Raw genomic sequence first — 26369 nt, 5'->3', positions numbered from 1 at the left:
GAAGGGACTTTTAAGATCACCCAATTCCAAGCCCCCTGCCATGGCCAGGGACACCTCCCATTAGATTATTAGTTAAATATTATAATGATTTAGTGTCAGTCTGCTTGAGTTCCATGAAGCCATTAGAGAAGCACAGTAGGCTGCTATAGTCCAAGGCATTAAGTTAAGACAGATTCTTTCCCAACTCCAGCCATGGAATTGTCATAAAATAGCTCAAAGTAATATTTATTGTTCTGATAGTGTTTCTACACAACTTTGGAAGAATCTAGGAAGTGAATATCTGTTGCAGAGGAACGTGCAGTTTGTTTCCCACTTTTTGCACTGGTCTGTGCAAAATTATTGAAAAATTATTTTTAAAAAATAATTATTTTGAGTAATTATGAAAAATTATTTTTAAAGGCAGAATTTTTTCAAGGAATGTGCTTATTCTGAGTGGAGCAGAAAAAGTTGTGTGCAAAAAGCATATCTAATTTGGAGTGCTAGGGCTTCAGCATTAGCAGCACTCTTGCCTTTGTGCTCCATTTCCTGAAAGGTGGATTTAAGAGGAGGATGATTGTCTTGGGATCTGTCCCAAGATGAGCTTTAACAGACTTGATGAAAACTGAGTTGGATTGTTTGGCTTTGGCAAGAAAGAAAGGTGAAGCATTTGTGCTTCCCCAGCATGCCTGAATAGTCTTTAATTGGAGCAAAAATATCATTATTACCTTTGTAGCTTCAAGGATTTGTTGCCTGTAATTTGTATTCAGTTGGCTCTCTGCAATTTATATACAGATGATGCACAGTAGACACTTAGTAAAATACACATTACCATGAGAATGCTTTGGAGGGGATGCCAACAAAATGGTTGAAAGCCATGATTTTTGGGGGTTCACTTTATACTACTTTTTTAAGTGTTTGATGTGGACTTGAAGTGTTAGAGGGAAGTGGACTGCAAGGTTCCATATTTCAATGTATCAGATGCTCTTCCAAGTAAAATTACAGTAAGAATGGATGATTACAGCCACTGGGTAATACTACATAATTATACTTACACATATTGGGTCCTTCAGAGAAAACCTGAAAATAATTATTTTTAATTAAAAGTGATCTGCAGTTGTGTCTGCTTTATGAAAACTGTAAGCAGTGTTTTTAGAATGGTGGAGCTCTTATTTCAGTCGTGAAAACAGGAGTGTAAAAATTTCCCCCATTTCCAGTTCCATTTGAGTTGCTGAAAAGTTGATACCTGTTGAACCCAAGTTGCATTTACGTTTGTGCATAAGGGTGGATGTATTGGAAGTGGAAGCTGACATTGTTTCTTGCAGGTTCCCAGTGCCTTATGTTTGGGGGTTTGTGTTTTTCTTTTCCTTACTGAAGTGCAGTTTCTCTTAATCTCTGCTTTCTTTTGAGCTCAGATCTGATGGATTGTCTGACCTTTTCTTTTGTCTGTACCTTAATTTTCTGCACCTTGTTGGCTTCTGTTTTAAGTCATCTGTGTTCTTCCACAGCCACTTATGCTTCTGATTATTGAATGGGATTATTTTTTTTGCAGAATGTGAGTATTTGTGGAGTGCTCTTGCTGGTTTTCATTCAGAATGGTGAGAAGGTTGTGCAGGATCTTCTTTCTCCTAATTTCTGTAGAGGCTGCAAGGAATAGCAGCATGTTCGGAGGTATATGGGGGTGTGGGAGAATGGTGTTTGCATTTGAGTGGGATGGTATTCACCTCCTTTAAGACTTTTATGAAATGCTGAGGCTAAATGAAACTGGAGCCTCTTAGAGATTTGGTAAGTTTAGAGACAAAATGGGACAAAAACAACACTGGAAGACAAGCAGAGATGTGAGTGAGAAGGAAATCCAGGGAAAGGTCAAGGGAATGTACTGAAAGTTTTCAGTAGATGGTACTCCTTATTTAGAAAGGAGGACATCCAGAAGAAAGTAGGGGGAAAAAAGAAGTTTTTCAGCAGTGAAATACTAATCCAGCAAAACATGGCCTGTTGGTTATGGTGCACCAGAACATCTCCAGAGATGTGTGTGTCAAACTCCTTTTTTTGATCTTGGTCAAGTGAGTAAAACCTGCTGCTCTGTGGAACTTCCCTTGTACAGTGCAAATGGCAGGTGGGGTTTTATCTCATTTGTAGTGGAAATCTGTTGTCTTGATAAGTAGTCAAGTATGGTGCTGGGAAAAATAAAATTATTGTTGAGTGGGAGGAGGGTGAATCCAAGAAACTGGGCAGTCATGTCACTCTCTTCAAGTGAGTTATGAGCATTTTTGAGAAGCCTGATTGTAAACTTTCTGACAGCATTTACTTGCTGATTTCCTAAATCTGCACAAGTGTTTATTTTGCTTTCGTGTACCAGGTGCTGTTAAAACACTTTGCACAGAATTTGGTTTTGTTTTACTTTAAAAACCAAACTGTGCTTTATACAGTCATTTATATAGCATTTATACAGTGCAGCTATGCATATGAACTAAAAAGCTTCCTGTGTCACTAAATAGTGAATGTGTAATTGTGACCCTTTCTTGCTTTATAAACTTCATTTACAAAATTTTGGCAAGCTGTGTTCATTTAATTATGACAGCATCTCCAGATGTAGCAGAGGCAGTGACTCAAATCTATATCAGCAGTTAATAAGAAGATTTGGTTTCACAGTGTCCCCTCCTGGCTTGCCACTGGAGGCTGTTTGCATTAAAAAATGGGCACTTGCAGAAAGAGCAGTGGTAAATCTGTGAAGATGGAGAAAATCAGATGATTGAAGTTTGTGTTAAAATAGAGGAATTTTTTTTTTTCTAAAATATTACAGAAGTACAAACAGTACTCTTGTAAGAGACACATAGTGGGCTTGCTTGCAAGCTGTGCTGCAGGGATGTCTGTTCCTGAGAGCACTAAAAAAATCTAAACAGCATCTTAAATGGCATTTGCTTTTCCTTAGTGTTTGTGTACAAGATCTTTGTAAAACTGGGGCAGTTGGTTTTGTTCCTGCTGGATGTTCCTTTTGGTGTGAGAATAATTCAGAAGTTACTGGACCCAACTGTAAGGCCCTGAAGAACTTAGCAGCAAGGGAACTTTTAAAGGAAGCATTTGCTTCTGTAGTACTTGGATTGCTGATGGGGAATTTAATGCTGCTTAAGGACTGGAATTCCAGGCTTGAGATGTCAGTAGTAATAGAAATAAATATTTGCATCTCTTGGATGAATGCTTCAGGAAAGAAATTAGAAGAAACCAAGCTTGATGAATGGTGATAAGTGGTTGGTAGATGGCAGGGGGAGGGGGGAAAGTCCAACACTTGGGGACTTGTGCTGTGGGGAATAGATTTGTGTGTGCCATGGGGGAGCTCTTGGGGATGGAAATACTGAGAAAGTTTGTTTCCTGAGACATTATCTGGGTGACTTAGGGTTGTGATGCTTTGAAACTTACTACTTCATTGACTCTCTTGTTTGTATCTACTGTTTTTATGTCAATGAGCGGTGGAATTGCTGCTTTTTCCTTTTAGTTTTTCTTCCTTTAGGCTTTCCCCCACTTCCAATTTCGTTTTAGTTGCTGAGATTTCAAGCTTTCCCTAAACTCAAATAAATATTTTGTTCTTTTTTTCTCGTTCAGTTACTGGAATCATGAATCCTGTGTATAGCCCTGGATCTTCTGGGGTTCCCTATGCAAATGCCAAAGGAATTGGTTATCCAGGTAAGTAACTGGGTTTTTAAATGAGTTTCACTTATACTGATTTTTGTTAGTAATCAAGAAGAAATAGTCACTTATGACTGGCTTTCCTGTATAGTAATTGTTTTGGGATTTGGATGTCTTTGGGGTTTTTTAAACTTAAAAAATGGCATTTCAAGAGCCATGTTAATTGTACTGTAATATTGCTAAATTCAGTATCTCTTCCAAAGCAGCTTATTTTAGGAGCTCTAATAATTACACCCTCCAAGAGGAGTCAGCCTCCTTCAGGGTTTTTTCTCTCCTCATCTTCTAATGCATGTGTTAAAAATGCTTCATTTATATTTAATTCAGGAGCTGGATAAGGCATTAAATTGTATTTGGACAGAACTTTCTAGGAAAGCCAAAGAGAAGGGCTGGTGCCTCTGAGGCCTCTCAAGCAGTGTGTCTAGGTTTCTGGTATCTATAGGGTAAGGGTATTTTTCAGTCCTGGGAGAGGCTGGAGGGTCTTTTCAGCTCAGGTTTTATGTATCATAACCACTTAAGCTTTTTTTACTTATACATTGAGTCTGGTGATTTAGTTGGTGGCTGTGTTGGGAACAAGAAACCATTCTGTGCTGTTGATATTCTTCATAGCTGGAGTAGACTTTCCCACTGGTATTTTTAGGTTTTAAATTTGTTTCTCAGTTTAGGGAGTGTACTGGAGTTGCTGGCTCTTTTTTACTTTTCAGTTATTTTATGTTTTTTCCTCAAACTACTGTACCTTTCTTGATTTTGACAGTATTTATAAAGGAAAAAACCAAACTATTGCAGTCCTTTTAAGTCCTGAATAACTGAAATGGTGCAGTAATAAATTGTAAAGCCAATGCTGTGCAACTGCCAGTCCTGCTGGATGTTTTTATTCTTCATAACTGTCTTATCTATATGACCTACAATCATTTTATAGGAAGGCAAGCAGCAGAGGTTTACTAATTAGTATCAGCTACAGTACGGGTATTTCTGTACTCATGCCACACTGCTTTTTCAAGGTTTTCTTTTGGTTTAGATAAAGATTTTTCTGCATTGTGTAAATAGAACTTTGTTTATCTCTGTTCATTTTCTAAACACAGATTTATATTAACCAGGATTTCATTTGTACTTGGTACCATTTACACATGGATCTAAGGGTTACTTAAATTTAGTTAGGAAGTGACTTAAATCTTCAGCACTGTTGTAGATTGATAAATTCCAGTTCAAACAACCCTACAACTTCTTACTTTTTATGCAGCTGTTACACATACTGGACTACATGTTGAATGATGCAAGTGCTGTACATTTGCCAGACTTCACTGGGATGTAAATTAGCTTAACTAAAATACATAATCGAACTAGAATTATTGCAGAAGTGCATTAAATGTCATGTAACAAGTTGATAACTCAGAATTCTTCCTTAAAGCAGCCAATCAGTTTACACAGCTGACTTAAATTCAACTTAATAAGTTCTATAATGCTGTACTGTTAAGGATAGTTTGCTGAGCTCCCTGGTTCAGGCTTAAAGATCATTCAGTAAACACAAAGCATGATCTCTGATGTCCAAAGGGTGTTTGCATTTTAGGATTTTTTTAAAAAACTATTGCATGACTAATTCTCCTGTCTTTTCCACTCCTAACTAGAAAGGTACAGGTTTGTTCCCTGGTTCAGGCTTAAAGATTATTTAATAAACACAAAGCATGTTCTCTGATGTCCAAAGGGTGTTTGCATTTTAGGATTTTTTTAAAGACTGTTACATGACTAAGTCTCCCTTGTGTTTTTTAGAAAGGTCCAGGTTCTCAGTTCAGAATAACTGAATTTACCCAGGTTGTATGGTAGTAGAAAGTAATGAACATATTGCTAGGAAGAATGTATTATTTAAAGGCACTTAAATTCTGAAGTTGCTGCATATTGTCTCCACACCGGAGACAAGGTATTTAAGAGCCTGAGTCAGCTAGAGAGCTTCATAAGGCTGCTGGGAGCCTGCTACTGCTGCTGCCCAACTTTCAGCTGGAGGGTCTTTGGTGAGGCCAATCAGCTGTTAAGGGCTGTGAAGGGCGCGGCCCCCACACCGGAGACAAGGTATTTAAGAGGTTTCCGGGAGCGCCAGCGACCCGGAGCGCGGCGAACAGGAGCAGGCAAACAGGAAAGTGAAGCAGCAGTTAGCGAGGCAGTTCGCGTAGGCAGAGCGAGCAGGATGGTCTCCAAAAAAGCAAAAACTGTTGCTGTCAAGAAGAAGAATGTGTCCATACAGACAGAATCCCTTAAGAGGAACAAAAAAATAGATGTAGCCGTTCAAGTCTCTGGATGTGCCGAATGTTTAAGCCTCGTCTTAGCACCCGCGGACAGTGAAAATAAGCCCTGTGTAAGATGCGAGCAGGTCAATGACTTGCTGAGCATGGTGGCAGAGCTTAAGGAGGAGGTGGAGAGACTGAGAAGTATTAGGGATAGCGAAAGGGAAATTGACTGGTGGAGTCACACCCTTTCGACTGCATTAGAAATGCAACAGGATACGGTAAAGCCCTGCCCCTCCTATCAGGCAGCTGATACGGACCAGGTGGATAGGGGAGAATGGAAACAGATCCCCCACCGGAAAGGCAAAAGAATTCTCCCCCAACCCCCACCATCCCCCCAGGTGCCCATAGAGAACAGATATGAGGCCCTAGACCCAGAGGATCAAGAGGAGGACGGACAAGAGGACGATCTGTCCAGAAGGTCTCCTGTTCACCCCCTGTCTAGCAGCCTGATTAAAACTTCACCCACAAAGAAAAGAAGAAGGGTAGTCGTAGTTGGTGACTCCCTTCTGAGGGGAACTGAGGGACCTATATGTCGACCAGACCCATCCCACAGAGAGGTATGCTGCCTTCCTGGCGCCCGGGTGAGGGACATTACTAAGAGACTCCCTCAACTAATTCGACCCTCAGATTATTACCCACTGCTGGTAGTCCAGGCTGGCAGTGACGATATCAATGGAAGAAATACTAGGGCAATTAAAAAGGACTTCAAGGCCCTGGGTCGATTAGTTGGTGGATCAGGAGCACAGGTGGTGTTCACCTCAGTCCCTGCATTAGAGCAGATGAATGAGGAGAGGAGCAGGAAAACATATCTCATCAATAGGTGGCTAAGGGACTGGTGCCACCAGAAGAACTTTGGGTTTTTTGACTATGGGATGAATTTCAGCATATCAGCTGGACTGCAACTATCTAACAGGGGAAAAAGGACTCTAGCCCACAAGCTGGCGGGTCTAATAAGGAGGGCTTTAAACTAGGTTCGAAGGGGGAAGGGGTTGAAACAAGGTCCTCCGGAAAGGAGCCCAAGGGTGGACAGCACAAGTTAAGGGACAAATCAGCAGCCCAGCTGAAATGCATGTACACCAATGCACGCAGCATGGGCAACAAACAGGAAGAGCTGGAAGCCACCGTGCAGCAGGAAAGATATGATGTAGTCGCTATCACGGAAACGTGGTGGGATGACTCCCATGACTGGAGTGCTGCAATGGGTGGCTACAGGCTCTTCAGAAAGGACAGACAGGGTAGAAGAGGTGGAGGGGTAGCCCTGTATGTTAGAGAGTCTCTTGACTCCACAGAAATTGAAGTAGGTGATAATAAGGTGGAGTGCCTGTGGGTAAGAATCAGGGGGAAGGCCAACAAGACTGATACTGTAGTGGGAGTCTGTTACAGACCACCCAACCAGGAGGATGAGGGTGATGAACTCTTCTACAAGCAGCTGGCACATGTTTCAAAATCGTCGTCCCTTATTCTCGTGGGTGACTTTAACCTGCCGGACATCTGCTGGGAATTCCACACAGCAGAGAGGAGGCAGTCTAGGAGATTCCTAGAGTGTATTGAGGATAATTTCCTGATGCAGCTGGTAAATGAGCCTACCAGGGATGGAGCCCCACTTGATCTACTCTTTACAAACAGAGAGGGGCTGGTGAGGGATGTGGTGGTCGGAGGGCGTCTGGGACTTAGTGATCACGAAATAATAGAGTTCTCAATAATCAGGGACACAAGGAGGGTTGTCAATAAAACCTCTACATTAGACTTCCGGAGGGCAGATTTTGGCCTTTTCAGAAGACTAGTCCGGAGCATATCCTGGGAAACAGCCCTTGAAAACAAAGGGGTCAAGGAGGGATGGACATTCTTCAAAGAGCAAGTTTTGAAAGCTCAGGAGCAGGCTATCCCGGTGTGCCGAAAGGCGAGCCGGCGGGGAAGACGACCACTCTGGCTCAACAGAGAGACTTTGAAGGAAATTAGGATTAAGAAGAGGGCCTACCGGTTATGGAAAAAAGGGTTATCTACTCAAGAGGAATTCAGGAATACAGTTAAGTTATGTAGGAAAAAAATTAGAGACACAAAGGCACAACTTGAACTAAATCTCGCCACCTCTGTGAAGGATAACAAGAAGTCCTTCTACAGATACATCAGTAGCAAAAGGAGGGGCAAGGAAAACATTCATTCTTTAATGGACGTGGACGGGAATGTAATTGTCAAAGATGAAGAAAAGGCTGAGGTATTTAACACTTTCTTTGCCTCAGTTTTTAACAGTAAAACGGGCTATCCTGATGACAGCTGGCTTCTGGAGCCTATAGGAGACAAGAATCTAAACACTCTCCCTGCAATCCAGAAGGAAACTGTCAGTGATCTACTGGGCTGCTTGGATCCCCACAAGTCTATGGGACCAGATGAACTCCATCCAAAGGTGATGAGAGAGTTGGCAGAAGAGCTCGCCAAGCCTCTCTCTATCATCTACCAGAAGTCCTGGCTCACTGGGGACATCCCAGATGACTGGAAGTTGGCGAATGTCACGCCAATCCACAAGAAGGGCCAGAAGGAAGACCCGGGAAACTACAGGCCCGTCAGCCTGACCTCAGTGCCTGGCAGGGTTATGGAGCAGATCATCCTGGGGGCAATCACACAGCACCTGCAGGATGGACAGGGGATCAGACCCAGCCAGCATGGGTTTAGGAAGGGCAGGTCCTGTCTGACCAACCTGATCTCCTTTTATGATCAGGTGACCCGCCTGGTGGATGAGGGGAAGGCTGTGGATGTGGTCTATCTGGACTTCAGCAAGGCCTTCGACACCGTCTCCCACAGCATCCTCCTGAGAAAGCTGGCTGCCCACAGCTTGGACAAGCGTACTCTGCACTGGGTTAGGAACTGGCTGGAGGGCCGGGCCCAGAGAGTGGTGCTGAATGGGGCTGCTTCCAGTTGGCGGCCGGTCACCAGCGGTGTCCCCCAGGGATCAGTGCTGGGCCCAGTCCTGTTCAATATCTTCATTGATGACTTGGATGAGGGGATTGAGTCCATCATCAGCAAGTTTGCCAATGACACCAAGCTGGGGAGAAGTGTTGATCAGCTGGAAGGCAGGAGGGCTCTGCAGAGGGACCTGGACAGACTGGAGAGATGGGCTGACTCCAATGGGATGAGCTTCAACAAGGCCAAGTGCCGGGTCCTCCACTTTGGCCACAACAACCCTATGCAGCGCTACAAGCTGGGGACAGAGTGGTTGGAGAGCAGCCAGGCAGAAAGGGACCTGGGAGTCTGGATTGACAGGAAGCTGAACATGAGCCAGCAGTGTGCCCAGGTGGCCAAGAAGGCCAATGGCATCCTGGCCTGTATCAGAAACAGCGTCACCAGCAGGTCCAAGGAGGTGATTCTGCCCCTATACTCAGCCCTGGTAAGGCCACACCTTGAGTACTGTGTTCAGTTTTGGGCCCCTCAGTTCAAGAAGGATATTGAGGTCCTTGAACAGGTCCAAAGGAGGGCAACCAAGCTGGTGAAGGGACTCGAACACAGATCCTATGAGGAGAGGCTGAGGGAGCTGGGGCTGTTCAGCCTGAGGAAGAGGAGGCTCAGGGGAGACCTCATTGCTCTCTACAACTACCTGAAAGGAGGATGGAGCCAGGCAGGGGTTGGTCTCTTTTCCCAGGCAACTCTCAATAAGACAAGAGGGCATGGTCTTAAATTGTGCCGGGGGAAGTTCAGATTGGATATTAGAAAGAATTTTTTCACGGAAAGGGTGATCAGACATTGGAACGGACTGCCTGGGGAGGTGGTGGACTCTTCGTCCCTGGAGACATTTAAAAAGCGACTCGATATGGCACTCAGTGCCATGGTCTAGTGACTGTGGCGGTAGCTGATCAAGGGTTGGACTCGATGATCTCTGAGGTCCCTTCCAACCCAGCCTATTCTATGATTCTATGATTCTATGATTCTATATTTAATAGCTGGCTTTATTATATTATACCTATTTGAGGTGGTTGGATGGGTTTCCCTTGACATGGAATCAATATCTAAATGTTCTCACCTGGATTAAAATTCTGTGTACAAGTTAAAACTCATGCTGTCATAGTTACATTTTCCACAGCTTGTTTCTTGAGCAGCTCAGAGTGTTCAACTGGGGAACTAAACCTGTGAACAAAGACCAGAGGGCTGAAAACAAAACAAACAAAACAAAAAAATAGTAGTCCATTTGTGTAATGTGGAAAGCTCTACTAAAGATTTTCACTAGTATCTTGTGAATTTGCATCTTAAGAGCTATTTACACTCAGAAAAGTTGTTATAAATTGTATGTTATTTTTAACTTTGATTTTTCAGCATAATTTAGGAGTAATTGTTAAGGACTCTGAGATTTATAGCAAAATAGAAACCCTTCAAATTTGAATAGCAGATTAAAACTTAACAGCTTTAAGCCTGGCAGTGAATATGTAAATATTAAGTCTTTTATCTGGAGAAGTTGAAATGTTATTAACAAAATGTAATAGCAGCTTTGTCTCTATAAATACAGACATTTCTCAGTGTTACAAGTTGGAATAATGTAAATAAGTTCTTGGAAGAATTAATGGCCATGATTAATTCAGCACTTTCACTTACTACAACCTAAATAAACTTTGTATGTTCCAAGTCTCTGAAGCTTTTGCTAATCCTGTTTTTTGCCTTTTGTTGGAGGTGCATATACCTGAAACTGCTGAGTTTGTTTGATACCTGAGTGTAATAACAAACCTCTGTCAAATGAAAAAAAAAAAATGGGACTACCTGAGATTGCTTTGCTTTGTTTACTTGGGATGTTTACTTGGGATCTGGAGAGTCAGTCTAGAAAATAACTTGGATGTATTTTTTTTCTAGCTGGCTTCCCAATGGGCTATGCAGCAGCTGCTCCTGCCTATTCCCCTAATATGTATCCTGGAGCAAATCCTACCTTCCAAACAGGTATGTGTGCTGGGTATGTCCAAGCAGAAACCTGGAGGGGGGAAGTTCTTAGAACAGACAAGCTGTAGGGGCTTACAGTTACTCTTGTGCTGTAGAATAAGTTTTACATTTCTTTGCATATGACTCATAAGGAATCATCTGATAAATGGAGTATAAATTGGAGTCACACTGCTTTTACCTTCAGAGAAAGGAAAATCTGGTTTTATCTGGTTTCTCTATTTCAGGTTGATCCTTGAGGATTGCATTGTGTTTCCCTTCACTGCTTCCTTTTTGATTCTTCTTGCTTTGCATCCTCCTGGTTGTTTTTCCAGTTTCCTTTTTTTTTTTTTCCTGTTGTCTTTAAAATTATTCTTTTTCATCCTTTCCTTAAATCATACCTCTTTCATGTTCAGCTTCCTGCCTTCTTTCTGCCTGCAAAATTGTCTTCCACAGACTAATTATTTGGAAAGCCTGGTTTCTGGGTAAAACTCTTTTGTCCATACTGGATATTGGGTAGGGCTTTTTTTGGATGCTTGTCATTTAAGAGGAAAGAAATGTAAGCCTAGGAAAAGGGAGGTGAAGAACAGTCATAAGAGAAACCAAAGCACTCAGCCTGGTTGTTTTTATGTAGATTTTCTTTCACTAACATAAGATGATTTTGATGTTCTAATGCTTGAAACAAAACTGAAATTGGTAGCATGTAATTTCCCCTTAAACCAGGAACATACCTCTATTAAATTGAAAATATATTCTCTATAATATACTCAATATAAACTGAAATTGGGGAGCTTACTTTGTGCAAGTCTGTTGGCAATATTCAAGTTCAGTGCTTGTAACATGAGCATTTAAAAAGAGACTGGATGTGGCACTCAGTGCCATGGTCTAGTAACTGCAGCAGTAGTGGATCAAGGGTTAGTCTTGATGATCTCTGAGGTCCCTTCCAACCCAGCCAATTCTATGATTCTATGATTTTGCTGGAGACCAGGAGATTCCTGTAAGATACAAAATCTTCATCTCAATCTTAGCTGTAGATTCAAGTCCTGCACTGTCTTCTATACTGAATTATGGTTGTATTCCTCAAAGGAAAAAATTTTTTTAGTATTTTTGTTTTTTAAGATCAGGCTCTGTATGAGAAGATAGGAGGACTGATAATCCTACTGCTTAGAAATCACAGGATCACAGAATGGTTTGATTTGGGAGAGACCTTAAAGCTCCTCCAGTTCCAACCCCCTGCATGGCCAGGGATACCTCCCACCAGCCCAGGGTGCTCCAAGCCCCATCCAACCTGGGCTGAGACACTGCCAGGGATGGGGCAGCCACAGCTTCTCTGGGAAACCTGGGCCAGTGTCCCACCACCCTCACAGGAAAGAATTTCTTCTTAATGTCTAGCCTAGATCTTCCAGTTTGAAACCATTCCCCGTGGTCCTGTCACTCTGTGCTCTTTTTAAAAGTCCTTCCCCAGCTTTTCTATAGCCCCTGTTTTAATTTCTTAAAAGAAAAAAAAGTCATTAAGAGTGTTTACCTGCAGAACCTTTACATCTGTGTAGCTTTCCTTGGAATGGTGAAGTGTTCTGGTGGGTACAAGCTGCATCTCTGCTCAGTTTGCTGCTCAGAGGCAGTCAGTGCAGTACTGATCTTGCTTGCCTTTGGTCTTCAGTTGTAGACAGGGAATATGATGAATACTATAAGTTTCAGTAATTTAAAGGTTGTTTTAGTGTTGGTTTTTTTTGTTAATCTATCCATTGCGTAGGGTATTGTCTCTGTGCAAATGTTGTACCCAGGGTGTACCAGCTTGCATTGGCACTGGAGTTCTTGTTTGGGAGTCTTCAAGGGAGAGCAGTTCCCAGCAGGGGCCTAAGTCTTAGCATGGGAATCAAAGCTCTCTCTTGGCTTTTATTTTCAGTTTATATTGCTAATAAACCATTGAGTTTCAGGGTTGAATGGAACCATTCAGGTTCTGTGCTGTATACACTATCAGGATTTCTGTAGCTGTGCTGAGAAGCAGCTGTCATTTTTGCTCTGAGATAACTGAAAGGTAAATCCAGTCTTATTGCTGGCTGCAGTTTGCAAATTCTGCTGCAGGAAGATCAAGATAAACTCCATCTAATGAGTTTACCAAATCACTAGACCAGCTCTTTTTAGCCTGTTATTGGGCTTTTTCTTCTGTGTCAGTTATGGTGTAATAGAAGGTTGTAGTTTCTGGCAAAGATTCTTGACTTGTTAGACTGAGTTGTGCTGTCAGATTAGTTTGCATTGGTTGGTCATGCTCTGATTTTGTTATATAGCATAATAATTTTTTCAGTTTTGTGTGGAAAAGGAATAAAGGTGTATGGAAGTAGTCATATAACATCTCTGAATGTCCTTAACTTTTTGAAAGCTAGTACAATTAGAGTGTTTATTGCCTATTGAAGAAAAAATCAGCTTTTATTTCAGAGCTGAGAATAGCTTTCATTTTTAGCCATTTTTCAAGCTAAACTTGAAAAATTTGAACTTAAATTTGAACTTGAAAATTTGAACTTAAGTTCAAAATGCCCAAATCTTGTACTTCAGGCAGGTAACACCTTTGAAGTACTTTGTCCAGCTAGGATTTAAAAATATTTTGAACTTTTTTGACTACTGATTTGTAGAATTCTAACTAGTACCTTGCAGAATCAAAGCTTTTGTAAAACTGTGTTACACAGCTGTATTTGAGTAACCATGTGGTTTACTTTTAAGATCATTGTTCCCTTTAAGGGAGAAGAAAAACCAAATGGGAAGGCAGAATACCTCTTACACAGATGTAACACTTTGCAGGAGCAGAAAGTAAATTGCCTGTGCAGCTGTATCAGAGGGGTTTTAGAATGAGAGGATCTTTTTGTGTGAAAAACCTCAGCTACAACAAAGCCTCACTGAACTTCAAGATAGAGCTGTTATTTCCTCAGTGAGCTCTCTAAGTCAAACACTTAGGATCTCTGAAAAGAGAACTTCAGGCTAAGTGCTGTGGTAATTTCTTTAGTGTCTCTAAGTGATAAATGCTTGGTTTTTTTGTTTTTTTTTTTTAAAGTAGTAGACCCATTTCTTCATAGCAATTTGCAGTTTGAAGGGTGGAAGTCAGACAGTTTTTAAAGTCAGCCTGATCTCTGTTGTGGTAGTCTTGGCTTTTTTGGTTTGGTTTTTTGTTTTTTAATAAATACCAAGTGTTTCTTCTTCCCTGTGCTGTGTACAATTCCAACTTTATTAAAAATTGTATCCTGGGATGTTCTGTCTTCTACTGTGCTGGACCTGCATAAGACCCAAGAACTTTTCACTGTAGCCCTAGCTAGGGCTGTGATGCTCTCTCCAGAATGGGACATGTTGGTTTTTTACTATGTATTATTGGTGGCTACTTCTGCTGCTGAGGTTTTTGTGTTCCCACTCAGGCCATGAAGCCAGGAGTGTAATCCAAGCATTTAGTGAGATCACTACAAGAATCCAGATACACTTTTTTTTTTTTTTTTAATGCTATAACCATAGATTTGAAAAGAAAATTGTGCAAACCCAGTTAACTTTTCATGCTTACTTGACACAGAGAAGTCAAACTGTTCCCAGTATGATGGCAGTGGCAGAACTTGTGCTTGGATATTGAGAGTATCCTGCTGGGTACTCCCAGGAAGATGAAGGAATTCGGAAATACAGGAAATTGTCACCAGTTACTTTAGAAAGCAGTGTACTGACACTTGTTTTGTCATGTTTTTTAATGCAGATTTAACTCTGTTTCAGGTTATACACCAGGCACCCCATACAAAGTATCTTGCTCACCCACTAGTGGTGCAGTGCCACCATATTCTTCATCACCAAATCCCTACCAGACTGCTGTGTACCCAGTCCGAAGTGCCTACCCACAGCAGAATCCATATGCACAGGTAAATGAACAGAACTGAAAAAGCTTTGGGACAGTGTGTTGCTTGCTTTGTAATGTCTGCTTCAACTCCTGACTTTAACATTTGTTTTCTCATGGATTGGAGAGAGAGTTTTTAGCTCCCTATAATAAGAATCCCTCAAGCAGTGTTTGGCACAGAGTATGCATTTACCTTTTGTCTCTCATGGCCTTAATGATAATGTGTTCAATCTTTGAAGAAACACTAAAAATGGTCCAAAAATGGGTGCTGGATGCTGCAACCTCATTTAATATTGTCCAGAACTGACAAACTTGTGTTTTATTTAAGGAAGCCTCTGTTGTGATTCAGGGAGTTACCATGTCTCAGCGCTATCAGAAAACTATCAGAAATGATAGAATTAAGCCACGCCAGTAAACATCATCTTGGAGAAGTTTCAGCCTCTTTTTGCATTGAGGAAACCTGCCTGGCATGTAGGCAGTAGTTGAAGGGAATTAATGAGTACATAACAAGGTTTATCTGATCTGCTTGATGTATTTGGATTTATCAAAGAGCCTTGCAGCTGAACAAAAAACTGTGAAGTGAGAAGTTCTGTCATGGATTAATACATGAAAAGATCAGAAACAAAGGAAATGACTGACAAATGAGCCCCTTACTGTTGAAGGCACAATCATCTTTGGAGTTGTACAAAGCTCCCTGTTACCCTAAATGTCTTACACAGGAGCTAAATTTTAAAAAGTTTGCTAGTGGGACCCAGTTGGAATAGTTGAAATTAATGTTTTGGGCTTCAGCTCTGTAAATACATTGCATCTTTAGAACAACACTTTTACAATAAATGAAGACATCTTTCCTGAATCTCTTATCTTCCCAGCAGACAGACTAATGACTCCATTTCCTTTTTCTCTAACAGCAAGGCACTTACTACACACAGCCTTTATATGCAGCACCACCCCACGTAATTCACCACACCACAGTTGTGCAGCCTAATGGGATGCCAGCAACTATGTATCCTGCTCCAATTCCACCACCCAGAGGAAATGGTGTGACCATGGGCATGGTGGCTGGGACTACTATGGCAATGTCAGCAGGTATGTGAACTGAGCAGCTTTATGTTTTCTTGATGAAGCTCTCCTTGTGGAGGGGGACAGAACACAGCTGCATTGCAGAAAGTTGCAGGAGATGTGTTTGCCAGAATCATTAAATTTTTTGGAGGAGCAGAGACTGCTGTATCTTCAAAGCAGGTCCATCTAGATCAGCTTGTGCACTTGTTCTGTGATATTATTTCATCTCTAAGGATGGAGACATCCTCTTTTATCATACTAGTGTTGTGGTAAAATAATTCTTCATTATAATCTCTATGGAATTTCACTTCCTGTTGCATCCTCTGCTTCCCATCAGTGTCAGTACCCTGACTTCCTCATCTCACAGTACATTTTTCTGTGCATAGTTGAGAGGAGCATCCTCTTAAAGGCTGAGGAAAATACAGGGTTCTCAGCCTAGGCCTCCTAATGCTGACCTTTGATTTTGAGCTACAACCTTGTCTGTGTTGCCACTAGCTCCAGGTCTCCACTGCATTAGGCAGTGGTTAAGGGTATCCAGTTCCTAATGCTGCACTCTTTAAGTGGTAGAGTTTATGAAGAGGTGCTGTGCTTGGTTACTCAGTGAGTAGTTGGCCTCCTCAATCAACTGTTAAGAGAAATCCCATGGGACAGGGTGTTAGAAGATAAAGGGGCTCAAGATAGCTGGTCAATATTCAAGGACCACTATTTGCAAGCACAGGATCAGAGCGTCCCTATGGTTAGGAAATCTAGTAAGGGAGCTAGGAGACCAGCATGGTTAAAAAAGGAACTGCTGGGAAAACTTAAGTGGAAAAGGAAAATCTACAGATCATGGAAGGGGGGGCTGGTCACTTGGGAGGAATATAGGACTGTTGTCAGAGGATGTAGGGAGGCAATTAGGAAAGCTAAGGCCTCCTTGGAACTTAACCTTGCAAGTCAGGTTAAGGATAATAGAAAGGGCTTTTTCAAATACATAGCTAACAAAACTAACACTAGAGGCAATATTGGCCCACTAAGGAATGAGCTGGGAGCCCTGGTGACAGAGGATATAAAGAAGGCAGAGGTGCTGAATGCCTTCTTTGCCTCTGTCTTTACTCCTGCGGGGTTTCTGCATGAGCCCCAGATTCATTTAGCCCCAGAAGTAGTCGAGATAGATGAGGAGTTAGACATAGTAGATGAGGTTTGGGTAAGGGATCAGCTGAGTAATCTGGACATCCATAAGTCGATGGGTCCAGATGGAATGCATCCAAGGGTGCTGAGGGAGCTGGCGGAGGTCATTGCTAGGCCACTCTCCATCATCTTCAGTAAGTCATGGGTAACAGGAGAGGTGCCTGAGGCCTGGAGGATAGCAAATGTCACTCCAGTCTACAAAAAGGGCAAGAAGGAGGACCCGGGTAACTATAGACCGGTCAGCCTCACCTCCATCCCTGGAAAGGTGATGGAACAACTTGTTCTTGTCACTATCTCCAGGCATATCAAGGACATGGGAGTCATCAAGAGCAGTCAGCATGGTTTTATCAAGGGTAAATCATGTTTGACTAACCTCATAGCCTTCTATGAGGAAATTACTAGGTGGATAGATGATGGAAGAGCAGTAGATGTGGTTTATCTTGATTTCAGTAAAGCATTTGACACCGTCTCTCACAGCATCCTTGTAGATAAGTTGATCAATTATGGGTTTGGTGATCAGGTAGTGAGGTGGATCAGGAACTGGTTGAGAGGAAGGAGTCAGAGAGTTGTAGTCAATGGGGCAGAATCTGGTTGGAGGTGTGTGACTAGTGGAGTCCCTCAGGGGTCGGTACTGGGACCGGTGTTGTTTAATATCTTCATCAATGACTTGGATGAGGGTATAGAATGTACCCTCAGCAAGTTTGCTGATGACACTAAGCTGGGAGGAGTGGCTGACACACCAGAGGGCTGTGCTGCCATTCAGAGAGACTTAGACAGGCTGGAGAGTTGGGCAGGGAGAAACATGATGAAATTCAACAAGGGGAAGTGTAGAGTCTTGCATTTGGGGAAGAACAACACAATGTCCCAGTATAGGTTGGGGGCTGACCTGCTGGGGAGCAGTGTAGGTGAAAGAGACCTGGGGGTCCTGGTTGACAAGAAGATGACCATGAGCCAGCAATGTGCCCTTGTGGCCAAGAAGGCCAATGGCATCCTGGGGTGCATTAGAAAGGGTGTGGTTAGTAGGTCAAGAGAGGTTCTCCTCCCCCTCTATTCTGCATTGGTGAGGCCGCACCTGGAGTATTGTGTCCAGTTCTGGGCCCCTCAGTTCAAGAAGGACAGGGAAGTGCTTGAAAGAGTCCAGTGCAGAGCTACTAAGATGATTAAGGGAGTGGAACATCTCCCTTATGAGGAAAGGCTGAGGGAGCTGGGTCTCTTTAGTTTGGAGAAAAGGAGACTGAGGGGTGACCTCATCAATGTTTTCAAATATGTAAGGGGTGAGTGTCAGGGAGATGGAGTTAGGCTCTTCTCAGTAGTGACCAGTGATAGGACAAGGGGTAATGGGTGTAAATTGGAGCACAGGAGGTTCAAGTTGAATATTCGAAAAAATTTTTTTCCTGTAAGGGTGACAGAGCCCTGGAACAGGCTGCCCAGGGAGGTTGTGGAGTCTCCTTCACTGGAGACATTCAAAACCCGTCTGGACACGTTCCTATGTGATGTACTCTAGGTGGCCCTGCTCTGGCAGGGGGGGTTGGACTAGATGATCTTTCGAGGTCCCTTCCAACCCCTAGCATTCTGTGATTCTGTGAAATGTCCATGTTCACCCAGAGGATGTTCAGTTCAATAATTTAAGTACAAGACTCTTGAGTTTGCTTTCAAATTTTGCTTTCTGTCTTACCAACTGTATCCTGTAATTTCACATCTTCTCAAAATGAGGGAAGTTGTGTGGAACATGGGAGCTGGGGCTGTGGGCAAGCTTGCCCCAGGGGTGTGTGTTTCTGCAAGGTGCTGTTAGACTGAGCCTGGTAAGACCCTGCTGCTTTGGCTTGTTTGTTTCTGAAGCCTTTTAGTCTGTAAAACCCTGTCTGGAATAATGTCAGCAAGAACTGAATCATTCTGATACATCAGTAAAATTATTTCTGCCATTTTTTTTCTACTAAAATTTGTTCTCACTGAAATAAATGTTCTTTTCATCCTAGGTACTTTGTTGACAACTCATTCCCCAACTCCAGTAGCCCCTCACCCAGTTACTATGCCCACATATCGGGCTCCAGGAACACCAACCTATAGTTATGTGCCCCCACAGTGGTGATCATCCTGGCAGTCAGTGTAAGTTACCTCTTTAAACTGAATGCAGTTCATCATTTCTTACACATGACAGCATTACAGGTATTTTGGGGGGAAATTTTTCCAAAGGTAAGCAGCCCAGTGTATTTCTGCAGTATTTTAAGGAAGAATACACAAAAGTTATTTTGTATGTTAATAGGTGTTGCCTGCAAAGGAGAGAAGTCTGGTGGGACTTCTTCAGCAGTCTGTAACTTCAGAAATCATGAAACATTTTGATGGTGTTTAATTGCTGAGTCTAAAAGAATGAGATTTAATGTTGGCTTATGAAAATATGTCTGGGACTCAGCATGTTCAGTGTTTCAGCTTCATTCAGATTCATTGGTAATACTTGGACTGAGCACTGCTGTGCTGTGTGAATGAGGCAATGTGCATAACTTTGTATTTTGACTGGCCTTTTTTGATACCTTGCTATGTAGGCAAGGTATTTGGACTTGTTTTGAGGGTGAATCAGCAAATAGAGAACCTTGGGTTAATTTCAAGTATTCCCTCTGTTTCAGGTAAGTCTCAGGGCATACTTCTTGCAGGGAGAATGGAAAGTTTGTTTATAGTATGGACAAAAATTTAGATCCTGGGTTTCAAGAAAAGGAATTTTGGATTCTGCTGTGAGGTGGGATGGATTTGGGGAGCAGAATCTGTGTTAGACTGACTCAAAGCCAAATCCTTTTTGGATCTTCACTTCTGCATAAATTAAGGACAGCTTCAGTGGAAATAAGGACTTGAAAGTCCAGATGCCAGAAAATTTCACTTTTACTCCACTTAATTTATGACCAGACTCTTAAATGCTGATAATGAAATTTAGCATAAAATGCCTTGTACTGAAGATGCAACCACTGGTGATGGCAGCAACCTGGAATGGGCATGGTAGGAGAAAATCAACTTAGTAAATTCTTTAACTAGAAGCCTATGGATCTGAGTGTTGTCATGCAGGATTAGGCTGTTCTGCCACTCTCGGAATTACGTTAAATACTATTTGAATATTTCCTACTTTCTCCCCCCCCACACTTAATGTAGGTTTGAAGATGGGAGATATGCAATCAAGAAACTGAGGTTTAAAAGTTGGTGCTGAAGCCCTCATGCCTCCAACCAGGACTTTTCTTCTGAATGCTTTCAACACTTGGCTAAACACTACTAATTCCTGATCACTGAAGATTTTCCAGTGCTGCATATCTTACATCTTGGAACTCCAGCAGTTAGTCTTAAAGCAAATCCTGTTTTGTGGACTGTCTTGCAATTTTTTAGCTTATTATAATGATAAAAAAGGGAGTATAAATTTATTCTGATCCGTATCTAGTTGAATGCATGTTAAAAACACAAAAACAAAGCTTGCTCAATCTACCTGCAGTGACTGATGCAAAAACCATCATATGCAAATCCAAAGGAACCCAAAAGTATTTTACAACTTGTATCACCAATGCACTGTTGTGATGTATGCAGGGTCTTCAAAGGCAGATCCATGACAGTGAGTTTCTTTCTCTGATACCATCCTATACATTAAATAAGTGCTTCAGCCTTTTTCAGGCTGATGGAGTTGCCAGTTTCAGAGGGAGGTATTTTTTTATTTAAGTGGTGATGTATTCTTTTCACATTCATCTGCTAAATTGGAGTGACTGGAAACTTGAGTAAGCTGTAGAAACCCCACATGGGTTTCCTTCTCAACCTTTTCATTTGCATTGCATGGATTCAGTGTTACACAGAGGTTCTTAAGGATCAGAATGAAACGACCAAGGTAACAGCTGCTGTGTGCCAGTAAACAAAACAAAAACTTCCTTGAGGCAAAGCTGACTGTTAGGAGGAGGTGACATCACCTGCAGGATGAATTGCATGTCCTGGGGAGAGATTTATCCAGTACTTTCACCTGATGCAAAGTGGCAAAGTGAGACTGCCAGTGAGGCTGAGAGAAAAAAACACTTTTTAGTTCTCTGCTGAGGAAATCCACGCTGTTTGTTTTTTTTCTTCACAAAAGTTGTAGTCAGTAGTCAGTTGTACATGTGTCTGCAGTTGCTGTAGCTTGCTTTCCTGAAACTTCAGCAGTGCTAGGGCTTTCTGCAGCAGAGAGGAGGAGCTGAGCTGCATGTTACCTGCATGTTACTCTGAGGAAAGCTTGTGTGTCTGGTGAGTGTGTGAAAGGGGAACAAGTCATCCTAACACATTTCCTTATTAGCTCCTTGCAGTATGGTCTGTGGAAATGCTGTAGTAGGGCTGCCAGAATATAGAGGTTTCAAACAGATTTATTTTTTTTCCTGAAAATATTTGCAATTGAAGTAGGAGCCATTTGTTGGTTATATAGCATTTTGATGTGTTAGCTTAGTATTTTCCTTTATTTTTTTTTTTTTTTACTTCCTGAATTGCACTTGGAAGCATGTAGAATAAGATTGACTGCAGGTTAGCATTTCATTGCAATGCATCACTTCTGATATATTCTTTATTTCAACTTCAATTTTTAAAGAGTACCTCAAAGCAAATGCTGTGGGGATAAAGGGCTAGCCTTGGAACCCATTTGTATACCAAAATTGTTCTGGGAAAGATTTTAAATTTTTAAATTTGAATATTGCACAGAAAATCAAGGTTTTTCTTAAAACCTGCTCAGCTTACAATTCCAGAAGGATGCAATTTTGTGGTTTGTGGGGGTTTTTTAGGTTTTTTGGTTTTTTTGTGGGGTTTTTTTGTTTTTTTTAAAATGCATTCTGCCTGTAATAAACTATGCCATAAATGGTTATCAAACGTTCCCTTTCCAGCGTTTTCACTGAGGTGTATCAGGCCCTGTTCTTCTGTAGGTTACCTTCTGTTCAGAAGTGAATTTTTTCAAGTTGTTTATCTTAGTTGTGCTTTGTTTTGGGGTGTTCTGCACCTGTACAGATTTGGCAGCTGTTTCAGGGTAAGATCAGTGCTGATTTAATGCTGCCACCCCAGTACTCAGCCCTGGTAGGAGGCTTGTACCTTTCTAACACTTGGTGGTCAGAGCCTTCAGTAACTTTACTATTTACAGTAGAAGCACTCAATGTCTTTTGTACTTCCCTTTTTTGTTTTTTTAATAATTAAATAAAATTTAGGTTTATTTTGCATTAATTACTGTCAGTCGACGGCCCCCTTATTTCTTATCCCTTGGACATAACTGTTGGAATAAGTCCTTTCCAAACTTCTGAGCACTTATATAGGGATTTCTGTATCTTTTTTTAATAGGGAGCAGAAAATCACCCCAGACAAACTTAGTGGAATCTGTAAGTCCAATGAATCTGTAAAGCTTCACTGAAGTCTTTCCCAATTCCTTTTGTTGTAGCAGGTTTGCAGCTTTGCTTTGTCAGAGAGTACAGTGAATATTGGTCCATTTTAGTGAGTAGAGAGTGACCTTTTGTTGTCTTAGCATGGTTTTAAGGAAGAGCTGAGGTGTGACAGAGCTGTGGTGGAGAGAAGCTGGGAATTACAAGCTTGAAGCTTTTGTCACCCAGTCAACTAAAGCTTTGAATATCATAGGAGAGAACTTTCAGGAATGCTGCAATAGGTAAATAGTTAAGGAATGAACACAACTTCTCTAGATTTTTCTCTAACTTCAAGATTCCTAAACATCATCTTGGAATTGGGCTCTCTGTAATATTCCACCACATTTAGGCAGTCTCACTTGAGCACTTTTTTTTTTTTTTTTTCTTTCTCCTGGGATTCATCCACAAAAGGGGGGAAACTGTACCTGTTTAGAAAGGTACCACACCTTCCAGTTGTGATTGATTCCAAGCTTCTGGAAGAGTGGAGCATGTCTCCAGGAGTTGATATGGAAAGTAACCAAAAGCACAGTGCAGGGGAAAGGGGGGGAATATGTGTATATATAACTATCTTAATGGTATTTTGTCACAAATAGTAGAAAGCATGGATATCCAACTGCAGTGGGGGAAACTGTACATCATTAAATAGGAGTTTACACAGTGAGGGTCTTATGAAACATTCTCTCCTGCTTTTTATATAACATTCCCTATTTAGAATTCCTTTATAAATAAATAAGCAGTATGTGTTTGCACTAGAGCTCCTCAGCAAATGAAAAGAGCCAGTGCAGTAGAGACATTTCAGATCAAGCTTCTCTTTAAAAAAAAAAGAAAAAAAAAAAAAAAAAAAAAAAAAAAAAGAAAGAAACAAAAATTTTTATGGCAGCTTTATATGATTAAAAAAAAAAAGTACTACTTTAAACCTGGAACTGAAAATAACTGTTTGCAGCAATAACAGAGAAGTCCAAGAAACTTTTTTTTTTAATTATTTTTTTTTAAATTCAAATTTCAGGTGTTGAGTTGAAAGTATTTTTTAAAAACTGAGGTATTCCCTACATCAGTGACAGCTGATGAAATTATCTTTTAAATAGAGCAGCAGCAAAGGAAAAATGGGTAGTGATTGGCACCAAATCTGTGTAGCCCTAGTCAGTAGCATAACACTAGGAAGGAAAATGGAGAACCTACTACTAGATCTTCCTTATGCTTCTTGTAGCCATCTCCTGTTTGAAGTTTTTTAGGAGACATCCAGGAATACTGTTTAAGAAAGCATTTTGAGTTCCTTTTTTTTTTTTTAGTGTGCTATGCAAGGTAAATGCTTAGATGCAGTGGTGGATGAAAAAAACAAACCTTTATTTCAGTTGAAGTCCTTCCTTGTATTGCTTCATCCACTGGGGAAAAAAAAACCAAAAAACAACACCAAAACCAAGCAGCAAAACAGGAGAGAACCAACCACCACCACCACCCCTAAGTACCACCGTGTCTTGGTGTTGTCTGACAACAGCTCATGGTACAGTTGAACAGGGTACTCACCACTGACTGCTCTCCAGGGGACGTTCTGGTAGTGAGGTCACTTCAAGAAATGGTAAAGAATCCACTTGGAGCCACTCCCCAGTGCTCAAGCAGAGTTATTATTCACCATTTTGGGGGGGTTTAGAAGACCCTAAACTTCAGGTTTCAGTCTCGTGGCCCAGAGGAGTGAAACCTCCCAGCTGGGAACAGCAGCACTGGGAGGAGGGGGAGAGCTCAGGGGTTGTTGGGGGGACTTTGCCCAGGTTGTAGGTTGTACAGGAGGCAAAACCCCATGGTTGGAGTCATGAGGCACCCAGGTGTGACCACGTTGAGGTGTTGGGGAACACCTGACAAGGTTGAAGCTCACTGAGGTTGTTGTCACTGCTGAGTGTCACCTTTCTAACCCAGGGTTTGATCAGCTCTGAGCTCCCCACAGGGATGAGTTAATAGGAAAAAAAAATAAATTAAAAAAAGCCAATTCACAGGAAGAGCTGGAGTGAAGTGAGGATTTCTGGACAGCAAGCCTCACCAAAAATCAAGTTAATTCTGAGGTTTCCTCTGGAGCAGTGAGGACTCTCAGCAGGCTGGGTACACTCAGAAGAAAGTGAGGTGTGTTTTGTAGGAACAGTGCTGATCTGGGGACAAGGAAACCTTTTAGTGTGTGTGTGTGTGTGTGTGTGGAACAGAACACTGAAACACTGGGATTCCACGTGTAGTAAGAGCCGCTTTGTGGTATTTTTATTTTTATTTTAATATTCTAAATTTCTGGGCTCTGAAGTTTCAGCATCTAGAAAGTGAAGATGACTTTTCAAAACTGTTGTGACTTTGGGCACTTAGCAGGCAAACTGGGAAAGCTTTTTTTTAGCTGGCTGCTGTACAGACTTGTTTTAAGTAGAATGGATTTGTTAGTGAATTACTTTTTTTCTTTTTTTTTTTTTGTAATGCTATTATTGGCTGCCCTCATGTCTAAGATTTGAAAAAGTGCATGCAATGGAAGTACAAGAGGCCCCCAGTAATAGTTCTCCATGTTTGTTATGAAATAGACACAAGTTTCCTTTTTAATTTTTTTTTTTTTTTTTTAAGAAAACAAAAAAAAACTGTCTTGCAAACAGTTGTATTGGTACTTTTTTTTTTTTTTAAGTTTAGGTCAATGTAGTCTTCCAAAATAAGTTTTATGACATCACTCACTCCTGCATTGAACAATTGCATCAACACAGAGTGGAGATCCCATTCTGAGCCAGTTCAATTGTGAAAATTCATACTTTTTTTTTTATTTTTTATGCAATTCAATGAGTAGATGAGCTCAGATTTCAATTCTTAAAAGCACGTTTATTGTAACAAGAATTGTTATGTATTAATACTTCAGTTTTCAATAAAGATTGACTTGTGTTGCTTAGCAGGGTGGTTTATTCATTGTATGGAAAACCTTCAGAATGGGTTTTCTGTTTGCTCTCAAAAATGTGTTTTAAGGTGAATCCTGGGCATTGCTTCCCTTACTTTTTATTACACCAAAAAGGAAAAAAAAGATTGATTTTTAGTGGTGATTTGATATGGTCACCTCAAGTTGGTATTTTAAAAAAAAAGGCAAGAGTTACTCTTAAATATTTTTACACCCTGAGGGAGCAGGCAGTGGATCCACGGAAGGTGCCAGGTGCTGATTTTTATTTTTTTTTTTTCAGGGGGAAGGTGAAAAAAAGCTTTTTTTCCCCCAGAACCAAGTTTTTTTGCAGGCTTTTTCCCCAGGGAGGAGAGAAAGAGCAGAGGAGGAGTTTTGCTTGGTCCTCTGCATCCCCCTTGGATGTCCCAGGGCTGAATTCCAACTCTGGGAAAGAACCAGCTGAGAGGAGGGGAGAGAGGGAGCTTTCCCCATGGGATCAGAGGGGGAATTACTGCAGGAAAGGGGAAAAAAAAAAAAAAATCAGGAAAGTGCCCCTGGTGTGGGACAAGCAGTGATCCCTGGGCTGGGCATGGGCCCCGAGGGGAAGGGGAGAGGTGGGGGGAGTCCCTAGGGGGCTCTGGGCACCAAGGGAGCTGGGGGTGGGGTCTGTGGGGTGTGTGAGGGTCTGTGGGATGAGTGGGGTGTGCGGGGGTCTGTGGGTGTGGGGTGTGGGATGAGTGGGGTGTGGGGGGGTTTGTGGGGTCCGTGGGGGTCTGTGGGATGCCCAGCAGGCAGGGAAGGGGGAGCGTGGGGGATGTGGAGTGAGGAAGGGGCACTGGGGGGCACGGGGTCCCTCCCAACCAGGATAGGGACATGGGGGGGTCAGGGGGTGCCCCCAAAAGGGCAGGGGGTCCCTGGGTTGTTCAAGGGGTCCCCCAAAAAGGTCATGCGGTCCATGGAGGGTTCAGGGTATTCCCCCAACAAGTGCAGGGGGTCCCTGGGGGGGGGGTTCAGAGGGTCCCTCAAAAAAGATCAGGGGATCCCTGGGAGTTCAGGAGGTCCCTGAGGGGTTCAGGGGATCCCCCAACGAGGACAAGGGATCTCTGGGGGCTTTCGGGGATTCCCCAAAAAGGACAGGGATCTCTAGGGTAGTCACTGTGTCCCACAATGAGGACAGAGGGTCCCTCGGGGGGGGT

The 26369-nt window shown here is 42.0% G+C and overlaps 1 protein-coding gene across 1 annotated transcript in view; it reads left to right on the top strand.

Moving 5' to 3' along the window:
* Nucleotides 1-25191, top strand: part of FAM168B (family with sequence similarity 168 member B) — a 28338-nt gene extending 3147 nt beyond the window's left edge. The window contains exons 2-7 of the mRNA XM_030456398.1: nucleotides 3577-3657; nucleotides 10767-10850; nucleotides 14568-14710; nucleotides 15594-15771; nucleotides 18888-19017; nucleotides 20047-25191. Coding sequence (XP_030312258.1) covers nucleotides 3588-3657; nucleotides 10767-10850; nucleotides 14568-14710; nucleotides 15594-15771; nucleotides 18888-19000 — 588 coding nt within the window. The 5' untranslated portion in view covers nucleotides 3577-3587 and the 3' untranslated portion in view covers nucleotides 19001-19017; nucleotides 20047-25191. The remainder of the gene's footprint in view (nucleotides 1-3576; nucleotides 3658-10766; nucleotides 10851-14567; nucleotides 14711-15593; nucleotides 15772-18887; nucleotides 19018-20046) is intronic.
* The last annotated feature ends 1178 nt before the right edge of the window (nucleotides 25192-26369 follow it).

Source organism: Calypte anna, chromosome 9 (genome assembly GCF_003957555.1).
Source record: "Calypte anna isolate BGI_N300 chromosome 9, bCalAnn1_v1.p, whole genome shotgun sequence".
NCBI classification, from domain to species: domain Eukaryota; kingdom Metazoa; phylum Chordata; class Aves; order Apodiformes; family Trochilidae; genus Calypte; species Calypte anna.
The sequence above is the reverse complement of the archived record's forward strand: the minus strand, read 5'-3'. Positions and strand labels throughout refer to the sequence as shown.